Source organism: Cibotium barometz, chromosome 32 (assembly GCF_041138505.1).
Source record: "Cibotium barometz isolate CiBa-2024 chromosome 32, ASM4113850v1, whole genome shotgun sequence".
Classification (NCBI taxonomy): domain Eukaryota; kingdom Viridiplantae; phylum Streptophyta; class Polypodiopsida; order Cyatheales; family Cibotiaceae; genus Cibotium; species Cibotium barometz.
The window spans coordinates 48,570,934-48,583,513 of record NC_141077.1 but is presented as its reverse complement, the minus strand read 5'-3'; the positions used below and the strand labels follow the sequence as shown (position 1 = coordinate 48,583,513).

At 44.0% G+C, this 12,580-nt stretch overlaps 1 protein-coding gene across 1 annotated transcript in view; it reads right to left on the bottom strand.

Annotated features, from left to right (window-relative positions):
- Positions 1–767: 767 nt before the first annotated feature.
- LOC147620283 (FMN-linked oxidoreductases superfamily protein) overlaps positions 768–12,580 on the bottom strand; it is a 60,277-nt gene continuing 48,464 nt past the window's right edge. Inside the window, exons 4-9 of the mRNA XM_086772473.1 lie at positions 2,744–3,247; positions 2,392–2,664; positions 2,011–2,289; positions 1,779–1,899; positions 1,494–1,663; positions 768–1,397 (exon numbers count right to left, since the gene is read on the bottom strand). Of these exons, the coding sequence (XP_086628599.1) occupies positions 1,299–1,397; positions 1,494–1,663; positions 1,779–1,899; positions 2,011–2,289; positions 2,392–2,664; positions 2,744–3,247 (1,446 nt within the window). The 3' untranslated portion in view covers positions 768–1,298. The remainder of the gene's footprint in view (positions 1,398–1,493; positions 1,664–1,778; positions 1,900–2,010; positions 2,290–2,391; positions 2,665–2,743; positions 3,248–12,580) is intronic.

Below are 12,580 nucleotides of genomic sequence, written 5' to 3'. Positions count from 1 at the left end.
CGTCCGCACCATGGACTACCAAGAGAATATCATGCCTGATAAACACTCCCAACCACTGGGGTGTAGGGTCAAGCACTCCAGAGGAATAGCAAAGTCGATGTCAAAGTTGAGCTTGTCTCTGCCCCAGATCCCAGTCAAGCCTCTCCCCTAAGCCTCTGGGGGAAGCTGTTTGAATGCGAGCACTTTATCTCTAAGCCCAAGTGCCTAGGCCCCATTCCCCATGTGCATGTGCACCCAAACCTACTTCATTACAAACCATCCCCAAAGGGTGGTCATGCCCAAAGAAAAGACATATACAAGTGGCTATGTACAAAAGCCAAAAATCACATCCATGACTCAATATAGCGAAAGACCCGTGCATGAATCATATGACCCCCTGGGTCAAATGGAAAGGATAGAGGGCTCCCTCAATGATGAGGCTATCTATGCAACCTCCTGGATCAAAAGGAAATCTGAGGCATGAAAAATCCAAGGCAATGGTCCCATGATAATCTGGTGCAAGTGGAGAGGAGAAGGAACCGCTGTCGATGATGAAGCTAAATGAGTATCCTCCAGGATCAAATGGAAAAGACACTAGTATCATGGTGATCGTAGGCGGGCTAGAGGTAGTAATGGATATGCATGTTGTTCCGCCAAAGCCCAAAAGTGTGGAAACACCCCTAAATGTGCTCAATAAAAATACTTCTAGTTTATTTCGGACATTACAACAACTATAAGCATATTAGAAACCATCTCAAGTGCTCTCACACATTTGCACATACTAACACCTTGAGGCATCAACGCTATAGCATAAATAGCCGTGTTCACAATCTACATTTGAATCTAACTACCCTGGAAGCAGCCAGATAATCCACTTGGGGTTTAATTTCTATTTTCACTTGGGGTTTAATCTCTATTTTCTCCAACATAGCATATCCACGAGCTTAAATATTGATGCGGTAACACAATTATGAGCACTGCTTACAGCAAGTTTGCAGGCACTTAGCCATGTAGCCTCCTTAACTTTGATTTGGATTATATTGCTGCATTTCTTGGCATATTCAAGTATTTGAATCAAGAAATAAAATTCTACAACCCAAAGAAATTGAAGTTGGAGATTGAAGTTGCTCCATGTTTGCTTGTTGAATGACTTCCTTTTGTTAGGCCTTAACTTTCTCAATTGTTATGGAGCGTTGAAGCATTACCCCATGTTTTGACAACATTTAAAACTGCATCATTATGTGAGCTAAGAGAAAATTGGCACCAGCTCCTAGTAGAAGCCAAAATTGCTGGAGTTGTCTTTTAAGGCAAAGATGATCTCAGCCATTTTCAGGTCTATCATAGGCATTGGACTTGTGACGAGGTGCGAAAACAAAACTTGCTGGAGCAGGCCCCAAAAGCATCTCAGCAATACGAACCTGAAAGGAAATTGTAAGCATGTTTATGTTTCCTATCTTGATGCACATATTCAAGAGAATTCTCAAGAAAGACTACAGCAACAAGAGGAGATCTACCCAATCAGCAGCGCTATCAGATGCCATGAGCGACTCCAGATCATTCCGGCCATAGTAGAGTGGAGGCCGCCAGTTCAGCTTTTGAGGTATTACTTCCAACAAACCCACGGGTATATATCGATGCATGTAGCTCAGCCATTCCAGCAAGAAATGCCTTGTTGTCTCCACACCTGCATAGAGAAGAGCAAAGCACAATCTACTCAATCTAGGGCCAAAGAACACATAAATCAATGCAACTCTCCAAATATGAAAAGATAATCAGAGTGCGAAAGAGAGCTTGTCAACCTTTGCCATCTGAGCCCCAGTGCTCAAGTCCGAATCGCACATAATCCTTAAGTATGTCAAACCTCTGATTTGCTGTTATGTCCCAATGACGCTGCTCCTTTATCTCTGTGAGCAACCAGGGCTTTTAAAAAAAGTTTCCATGTTAGAGTTTTGTTTCGCTAAGCATAAGTTTCCATGTTGGTGTTTTGTTTAACTAAGCATAATTTGCCTTAATTAAATAAGTATAGATTACCTTAATCAGCACACCCCTGGCAAGCATGCATGTCGAGAGCTTTGCGGCACTCAAGTGCTTGTTCCAATCCGTGTAGGAAAAGATGTCTCCGTTTCCAATAACTTGCATGCGGTCCGATGCAAGATTGCTGTTTCTGTAAATATAATCCCAATCAGCAAGCTTGCTATACCGCTGCTGGCGTGTCCTTCCATGGATGGTCAAGGCACAAGCTCCCCATTTGTGAACATCTACAATGAAAGACTGAACACAGTTCCGCCCTTCAAAGTAACCTGTGCGTACCTGGCAAGCCATTCACAAGCTTCTTTAAATAGGCCAAGCCACACCAATGATATCAACCTCTATGTGACTCTTTTGAGAGCCCCTTGTACAGGAAGATGGTACCTTCAGAGTAAGGGGACTGTCAATGGAAGCAGAGGTTACTTTCACAATTTGCTGAAGTCTTGCCGGTTTTGTAAGAAGGCACGATCCAGCTCCCTTATTAACAACTAGGTCTATGGGACAGCCAACGTTTATATCTATGAAGTCGATCTGAGATTCTTCGTCAATCATCTCTGCAGTGCGTGCTACGGTATCTGGATGGGCTCCACATATTTGAACTCCAAACACGTCTTCACTACGGTGCCGCCTCAAGAGAGCCCACTCTGAAGCCTGGCCCTGCAATCATCAAGCAATGAATTCTTTCTTTATAAAAACTTCATTAGTGCATTGAAATAAAGGTGTGGATTAACTTAACCTGCAGTAGATTGGTACACATCGCCATTTCACCACATGTGATGTCAGCTCCTAGCTGCTTGCACACTCTTCGAAACGGCAAGTTTCCTACTGTTGTCAAAGGCGCAACGTAAAGCTTTTCCCTGAAATCAACAAGTTTCTTCTCTCGCCTTGTGAGCCTGCATTCAGTATCGCTCCTCAACATTGGAGTTTCCAGGCTTTTCTCAAAAGGGGGATCCGTGCCATCTGTAGCAGCATCAAGTACAGCAGTTTCACCAAGCGTTTCTGATGATATGATGTTGCCTGCAGAGTCAGCTTTGGACTTCTTTGAAGCTCGCAGATGCTCTTCTTCCCCATCTTCCTCATCTAAACCTTCAGAAGTGAGATGCATGTCTGCAGACTGCTCCAAGTCTGTTGATGCCGTGTTCTCAACTTGTCCAGCAACACCATCCTCTTCTATGCTTTCCATCATCACTTCTGTCCCCCCTGAAGCTGATTTGTCCGATGCCTTTTTCTTTGCTTTTCCCTTTTTTTTAAACGAATCTTAGTTTCCTCTCCTCTCCTCTCTCTCTCTCTCTCTCTCTCTCCCCCCCCCTACTCCCCCCCGAAATGGGAATGCTCAATAACACGAGGGGATACTGGCAGAGCACAGCACGTGCATGTGACACCCTTGCACCTCTGTTGGCACACATGTTCTAGAACCCTTTCACACAGCTTCTCACCCTCCAAGTCAACTAACACGATCACACCCAACCTCAAAGCCGGGGACCCATGATCACCCATCCGACCCAAGTAACTACAGGACTTGTGAGAAATCTGTGCTACTGCTGTAAATCTGAAAACAGAATAAAACAGGATATATGAGAATGCAAATGATCAAGAGCTTGAATATGAATGAAGGTCCAGACGAGGGAGACCCGTGAGTGTTGGTATGTACAAGTCAGGGCTCAAATCAGAGATAAAATGATGTGGGAATGAGGCCCCTATTTATGTAAGTCCTCATGAGCTGGTCAGCTAGGTCCTACAGGCCGACCTGCACAAAAATCCATAAAATGCTGAAAAATGGTTAAAAAGAAGGGCACCTAAAAATGGTGCAAAAATAGCAGATAAAATATGTAGTGCAAGGCCTCATAAATGGGCCAGATACAAGCATGCAGGGAGTCCATCTGGGGATGAACAATATTTCCAACGCCTCCTCTTCAGCACCAGATGGGCGGACCAACGCTGGCACGCTGAAGTAAGACATCCAAAGAAGTATGAGGGAACGGTTTGGTGAAGAGGTCTGCAAGGTTGTCCTTGGTAGAACAATACACCAAGCGAAGAAGACCAAATTCAATCCAGTCTCGAACAAAATGATAATGCACTTCGATATGTTTGGATCGACCACGGAAAACCGGGTTCTGTGCCAAAGCAATAGCACTCTAGGAGTTAGAGAAAATTGTGACAGCAGAATCCTATGCACAACATAAATGTTCCAGAATCTGATGAATCCACAAAGCTTCAGTAGATGATGTAGCAATAGTCCTCTGTTTTTGAGACCCCCAAGAAACCATTCCAGGTCCAAGCAGAAAACCATATCCAAAAGTAGATCGTCGAGAATCAACAATATCCAAAAGTAGATCGTCGAGAATCAACACAACCAACCCAATCAGCATCCATGAATCCCACCAAATCAGAACCACTACAATAAGTGATACCAGAACTGGATGTGCCGCGAAGATACCAAAGAGCCCACAAAGCAGCTTGCTAGTGAGACCGTCGAGCCACAGGGGAGAACTAACTGAGAATACTCAATGCATAAGAGATATCCGGATGAGTGTTGTTGAGGTAGAGCAATGAACCAACCAACTGCTGATACTCAGTGAAATCAACCAAAGGAGAATCATCATCCTTTGAAAGCTTGAAACTAGGATCCATGGGACAAGAGAGCGGAGTACAATCTGTCAAACCATAAAGAGAAAGCAATTTGTGCACATACTTCTCTTGAGAAACAAAAATGCAATCGTCGCACTGCCATACTTCAAGACCAAGAAAGTAATGAAGTAATCCAAGATCATTCATCTCAAACTACCGTGAAAGCTGAGACTAAACATAAGTGACCAATTGAGAAGCACATCCCGTAAGGATGAGATCATCCACATATAGCACAATGATACAGATATCACCATCAGAGAGAAAGACATAAAGGTTTGAATCTGGATAAACTCTCTCAAAGCCAAGTGAAATCAAGAAGGCATCAATCTTCTAATACCAAGCACGGGATGCCTCTTTGAGACCATATAGAGCCTTCCGCAATAAATAAACATGATTTGTGTGTCCCTGAATCTCAAATCTTGGAGGTTGCTCGACATATACCTCCTCCTCTACATCTCCATTCAGAAAAGCAGATTTAACATCCATCTGAAAAATAGGCCATCCAAAATGAGCAACCAAGGCTAAAACGATCTGAATGGTGGTATACCTAGTTGTAGGTGCAAATGTCTCATCAAAGTCCTCGCCAGCTTTTTGAGCATAACCACAAGCAACAAGACAAGTACTTATCCAAAGTACCATCAGAATGAAACTTGACTTTGAAAATCTATTTGACACCGATGACCTTCGGATGTAATGGGCGTGGAACTAACTCCCAAGTTTTGTTACGCTCGATAAAAGACATCTCGGATTCCATAGCCTGTCGCCATTGTGGCAAAGCAAGGGCCTTTTCTGGAGACTCGGGCTCATCAATATCTTGTAGGGTACTCATAAGAGTATAATTCACGATATGACCGGAAGAAGCAAGCTGAGAAGGTCTCCAGGGACCGGAAGACGAAGCAGATGTCTGAGAACACAACTGCCTATTAGAAAGACCAGAGTCATGTGATAATTTCTGGATCCACAGGAGTGGACCAGACCTCCTCTCAAATTTGAAAGGAGGAGGAGTACTGCTGCAGAAATGGATGCATCCAAGACAACAGTGGATGGAGAAGAAGCAAATGTGGGAGAAGAAAATGGAGAGGCTGCAAATACTGATGGAGAAGATGCAGGAGGCAATCCAGCTCTATGTAAGGGGGTGGACACAGCAAATACAGGCGCTGAAACAGAGGGTACAGCGGGCTGAATTGGTGCTAAAGACACCGGAGTTACTGCGGGTGAAAAGGCTCGCTGTGGTAGATGAGAAAACTCTCCAATATGCTGGAAACGGATCCAAAATCTGCTCAAAAGAAGACATGGAAGAAGAATCAAGTCCAAATTGTAAGCCCAACAGGGCGTGCCATGACAAACTCAACCATAGATAAAGATATAGAGAGAGAGGGGGAGAGAAGGAATTAGGGAACTTTGCACAGTACACCACACTGAGTGGGGAACAAGCCCTACCCCCTTTCAGGAATTTATTTAGGAACAATCCACAGGCACGCTGGCCACGATCAATACAACAATGAATACAAAAGCAAACAAATATGCCGACGTAGAATCCCAAGTCGAAGTCAATGTTGAGGCACGAGGTCTCTGATGATGCTGAGCACACCACGGGGATGACCCACAAGAATCTCTCTAGTACCAAATCCAAAATCCAATATCGAAGTCCAGATCCAAGTCCAAGTCCAAGTTACATCAACCTTCTTTCCATGACAAATCTCTCTCAATTAACCTGTATGTTTGAAAAGCAACTCAGGACCATAAAAGCAGTCCTACTTTTGGGGATAGAACTCTCTAAAATAGCTTGAATGGTTGAAAAGCAACCTTGAGCCATAAAAGCAATCTACTTTTCACGATGAACTCTCAGAAGTAACATGTGGATATGGAAAACACCCTTGGTCCACAAAAGCAACCTGCTTTCCACGTCCAAACTGTCCAAAACATCTCTGAATCCACTTGTCCAATAGCGTGCAACCCCTATATAAGTTTTGGGATGGAAAGCACCAGAAAAGCATGCGATAAACCTCGTTGCTTTTCCTTATATACCAGCTGTCCAGCCTTGTATTCCCTGTTTTCAGCACCTGGGCAGCCCATAGAATCAACGATGATGTTTGGAAACTTGTACAAACATGCGACCAACCTATGTAGGCATGCACGCTACCATAGGCGGCTGTTTACAACTCTGTCTAGCCCTGTGGGTCAGTGCTTCAGTCAAAAACAGCATGAAAGAAGGCTGCTTTTCAGCCCGAGAGCCTCAAATAACAATGATAAGCACGTGTGCGCTTTCCGTGCAAGCGATCAGCCTTGAAGACCCGCTAGGAGAAGGTGAAGGTTCTGGCGGAGGCAGGCAGTGCGCACAAGTGCAGAGGCTCAAGGCTGCAAAGAAAGAGGGCGCTTTTCAAAAGCTTGATGATGGTGATGATAACGATGAAGATGGTATTCACACACTCCATGATCTCCTTCATGATGCCACAAGAGAGGTTCAAGCCTTTTTATACTTGAAGAGGGCTCTACGTTTTGCCAAAAGCTTAACCAAGCTTTTGCTTTTGCCTTTTTCCCTTTGCTTTCCACTTTATAATAAAATATTACTCACAACCCTGCTGAACCAAGCGAGAAATGGGGAACCTGTCACCACGGGCTCCTTGAATGAGGCAAGGCTGAGTAAAGTCTTGATACCCCACAAATCCACTCCACGGGGAATCCCATCGGGCTCATCATGCCCTTCAAAAAGCTCCAATCCACCCTATCATAGGCTTTCTCAAAGTCGAGGAGAAGCACTACAAGGTCCTGTTATCGCATCCTGGCTCGCCTCCCAAAAGGTGAAGTTGTTGTCCAGAATGCTCCAATCCTAAACAAAGCCCGTATGAGTGTCATAAATCAAGTCAGGGAGGAAAGCCTCAAGTCACATGCTGATGGCCTTGGCCAAGATCTTATAGGCGGTCCCTAGAAGAGTGATGGGTCTTCACTGTCAGATCTCCAATCTGTCACCACCCGTATGAGTGTCATAAATCAAGTCAGGGAGGAAAGCCTCAAGTCACATGCTGATGGCCTTGGCCAAGATCTTATAGGCGGTCCCTAGAAGAGTGATGGGTCTTCACTGTCAGATCTCCAATCTGTCACCACCCTCCTTGGGAATCAATTGTATCAACCCCTTTGAGAGCCTCTCTGGCATGGCACATGTGAGCATAATCTCATTGAAGGCAGCTCAAAGACCGCCTTCCATGAGGTCCCAATGACGAAGAAAGAAAGAGACTGGAAGCCCGTCCACCCCTCCTGCCTCCAAGGATCCTCCAAGGAGAGAATAACCGGGGCGTGATCTGAAAAAGTAGTGCCTGCCATGATACCGATCATGCCCCCCCGCCCCCCCTCCTCTTCCCCCTTTGAGAAATAGATCCCAAATGCTCAACAAAAATAGAATCACATTACCCATGTGTTGGGTGTTGGACTCACACACTCACACACACAAACCTGCACATTAGGGTTAGGTGCAGGGTAGAATAGCTCACACACAGAAATGAGAGAGAGAGAGAGAGAGAGAGCCAAAAGTGTGGTATCCACAAAATGCAAGTCAACCCTTGCATGTGTGCCACATCCATATAATATAGAAGTACAAAATATTATATGTTAGAGTGTCCTTTCACACTTGATGTCCAAGGGAAAAAACCACATGGGAAAAAGTGCCCTTGGTTAAGCCCTGTTCACACATAGCACTACCATAAGTGAGCATATGCCTACAAATCTCCCCTATACAGTGGAAGTGTGAACATGTACAAGGTAGCAGATCACTCTCTGTATGAGAGTAAGCCGAAAGCTTTGCGGAAAGCTTCAAACTTTTCTCGAGGTAAAGCCTTTGTGAATAGATCTGCAACATTATCCTGTGTAGGACAATAAGATAAACTGATCTCCCCTACATGTAGCCTCTCTCTGACATAGTGATAATGAATCTCAATGTGCTTGGTACGTGCATGAAATACTGGATTTCATGCCACGGCCATAGCACTATGGCTATCAGTGAGAATGGTGGTGGGTGTCTGCTGACATTCACGAAGATCAACCAATAGTCTCCTCAACCATACACAATCTACTGTAGCTGTAAAGACTGCCCTGTACTTAGCCTCACAAGTAGATGTAGCAACAGTGGGTTGCTTTTTACTCAACCAAGATATGCATGAACTGCCAAGAAAAAAACAATTCCCACTGGTGGATTACTTGGTATCATAATCACCAGCCCAATCTGAATCACTGTATGCATAAAGTTGCAAGCCGCCCCCCCTGGGATAGAACAAACCAAGATCCAGGGTACCCTTAAGATAACGAAAAATGTGTTTGACTGCTTGCCAATGCTTTGTGCCTGGGCTGTGTGTGAATTTGCTCAACAAAGACACCCCAAAAGATATGTCTGGCCTTTTGTTACACAAGTAAATGAGGCATCCCACTGCCTGGCTGTAAATGCCGGCCTCAAAAGGCTATCCAATATCATGCATAGTAAGCCATACGCCTGGTTCTACCGGAGTAGAAATGGGCTTACATTCATCCATGTGAAACTTTTTAGCAAACTTTTTATGTACTTAGTTTGCTGAATAACAATGCCATCATCAGTTTGTTGAATAACAATGCCATCATCTGTATGCATAAACTGTATGCCTAGATAGTAGTGTAAAGGCCCCAATTGAAAATTCCACAAGATCCCATGTATTGTTCTTCATAATAGAAGAAATTTCTGCTTGCATAGCTTGCAACCAATGCTCATTCTCATGTGCTTCTTCATAAGAAGAAGGCTCTTCTGAATCAAAGAGACCACCCATTGCTAATGCAGACTCCCCACGATGTATATTCAAAGCATGGCTGGAACTAGCCCTTGTTCTACCTATGAGTGGAGCTGCAAGTTTGCTTTCTTGCAAAGTTTTCAGCAACCATCTTGGCACTGACTTGGCTGTGCCTATGGCTGTTTGCTCTTCCCTGACAAGATCTTCCACTTCTTCCACAGAAGGGGGCTGAATGGCTGGCTGTTCCACATGTTGTACATGAGGATTTTCTTGTGTAGGGGCTGGCTGATCTGAATCCCCCCTAATTGCAATGGGTAAAAGTCCATCAAACATGTCTTGTATGCTTGTATCATTGCTTTTATACAAGCTGTACATGGGCTGTTCTGAATTTTTAGCAAATACCACATCTCGTGTAGTTGGATTATAAAGACGGTATCCTTTGCTCTCATTGCTGTAGCCCACAAAAATGCATTTAATTGCTTTGTCATCTAGCTTTGTTCGGAGTTGTTCTGGCACATGTGCATATGCCAAACACCCAAATGTACGCATATAATCCACTGTTGGCTTTCTGCTATACCAAGCCTCAAATGGTGTTATGGTTTTCAAAGCTTTTGTTGGACACCTGTTCAACACATGAGTTGCACACATTATAGCTTCCATCCAAAATTTGTGAGGCAACTTTTGTGCTTTCACCATGCATCGTGCCATTTCCATGAGAGAGATCTATTTTTCCTTTCAGCTACACCATTCTGTTGTGGTGTATAAGGCACAGTACATTGGTGTTTGATGCCCTTTTGAAGCATATAATCCATGAATGCATTTGACATGTATTCTCCACCTCTATCTGAGCGGAGTGTTTGGACTTTACATCCACACATATTTTCAGCCATTGCTACAAAGTGTCGAAAGCATGTAAACACATCTGCTTTTGCTTTCAAAGGGTAAGCCCAAGCAAACCTGGAGTAGTCATCAATGAATGTGACAAAGTAAAGATGCCCCCCTATGGATGGTGTCTGCATTGGACCACATACATCACTATGTATGAGCTGTAATTTACTTTCAGCTCTAACAGCTCCATCTTTGGGGAATGGTTTTCGTTGCATCTTTCCCGACCCCTCACATACATGTCTTGGTGGAGACTCAAGAGGCGGCATATTATCAACCATATGATGCTTCTGCAAAAGCATCAAATTCTGAAAATTTACATGCCCAAAACGAGCATGCCATAGCTCTGCATCATGCATAGCAGGAGTGTGGGCAGCCACTGTATTTGCATCATAAGTGCGCTTGTCATAGCTGTCCAGCTTATACAAGCCTTTGTATCGTGTTCCATAAGTGACTATTTCATAACCCTATGATGGGTCTTTTACCAAACACTTCCCGTCTTCAAATTCAACCTTTAAACCTTGGTCGTTTATGGCTGATACGGAGAGCAGATTTTTCTTCATCCCTGGAACATACAATACATTTTTCATACATATATTGGCACCATTGGCTGCAATAAGTATGACATTACCAATTCCCTTTACTGGATATGTGGTATGATCTGCACATGATACAGTGCGGCCATTTGAAGCATAAACCAAGTGCTGAAATACATCTTTGCATGAAGTGATGTGGCTCGAAGCACCACTATCAAAATACCATGATGCATTCTCTCTGTCAGATGCAATGCAAGACATATTAGTGTCTGAAGCACTTGGTGTGTCACTAGTGCATGTGACCAAAAAAGTGTACTCTTCCAAGATTACATTAGCTGATTGCTGTGCTTTGTCATCAGAAGAGTCTGCTACTGCATTGCCTGCTTCTTTCCTTTTCTCTTTTGCAATCCGCTTCCTACATTCACTGATGTAGTGTCCAGGCTTATGGCAGTAGTGACATTTGCCCTTCTTTTTGGGCTTGTTTGCATCCCCTTTGTCAGACTTTTCACCACCAGAAGAGGGCTGTCCATGACCAGCCTTGCTAGACTGCTGTCCCCCATGCCTAAAGCTCTTTGCTTTACCCTTATCCTTGGCTGTAAATGCCTTGTCTCCACCACGGTTTCTCGATAAGTTTGCTCTTGTTTGCTCTTCCTGCAAGAGTAAACCCACGAGCTCTTCAAAAGTGACGGGATCAGGACCTCCTCTCATTGAGAGGTTGAGAGAGGTGTGAGAGCCCAAGTAGGAAGGCGGTAAAGAATGAAGACCATCTGTCTGTCTGGGATAACCTCATCAATGTTGAGCAATTGTTCCTGCAAATCTTTCACTTTGGTGAGATGATCTGCCATGGAGTCACCCTCATCCATAGAAAGAAGATTCAATTGCCTCTTCAAGTAGGCAACTCTTGCCTTGTTGCGTACCTGATACATTGCTTCCAATGTGTCCCATGCAAGCTTCGATGTCTTGCAAGAACGGATGTGCGGAATAATAGTCCTTTTCACTGAATGGGTTTTCAATGACATGGCCTGTGCATCTCTAGAGTCCCATCTCTTCTGCTCTTGTGTGGGAGCAGGTTCTACATCAGGAGCTCTTTGAGCACCTCCCTTTGAGGCGTGGCTGGCTGTATGGTAAGTGGGCGTGTGTCATCACCACACACGATGCCCCAAAGCCCTTTGGCTACCAGCAAATTACGGATCATGAAACTCCAGAGGGAGTAGTTAGATCCATCCAGCTTGTCCTCCTGGGTGAGCACACCAAATACATCTAAAGCATTCTGTGCCATGTCAACAAAATATGTGTGCAAGCAAACCAAGCACCAATGTGCACTGCCAGGCAACCAAATGTCCTGTGCAAATGTATGCCTGCAAACCAAAGCAAGTGTAAACCTACACCAAATTGTCCAATTACACACAATGTGTATACATACGCGACAAATCGCAGCTATAATGCCCAATTACATGCTCCAATTTGAAAATCCCCAATTTTTATGCACTCCAATCGCTTCAATGTGCATCTAATTGGCCAATTTTCACAAAAGCCCTAAATTTCTGCAAATGAAAGAGGTTCAATTTGCTGATTTTGACCTCAATTTTGAAAACCCCCAAATTGCAATTTTTCAATTTTTCCTCAAATTGAGAAATCCCCCAAATTGCACCTATAATTTTCCTTTGAATCTGACTTGCACAGATGTGTCTGCAAAATCTGCATATGACCTGCACTAGAATGGCTGCAAAATCAGTATTTGTATTTGGAAGAAAATGGAAAGAATACCTTTTGGGG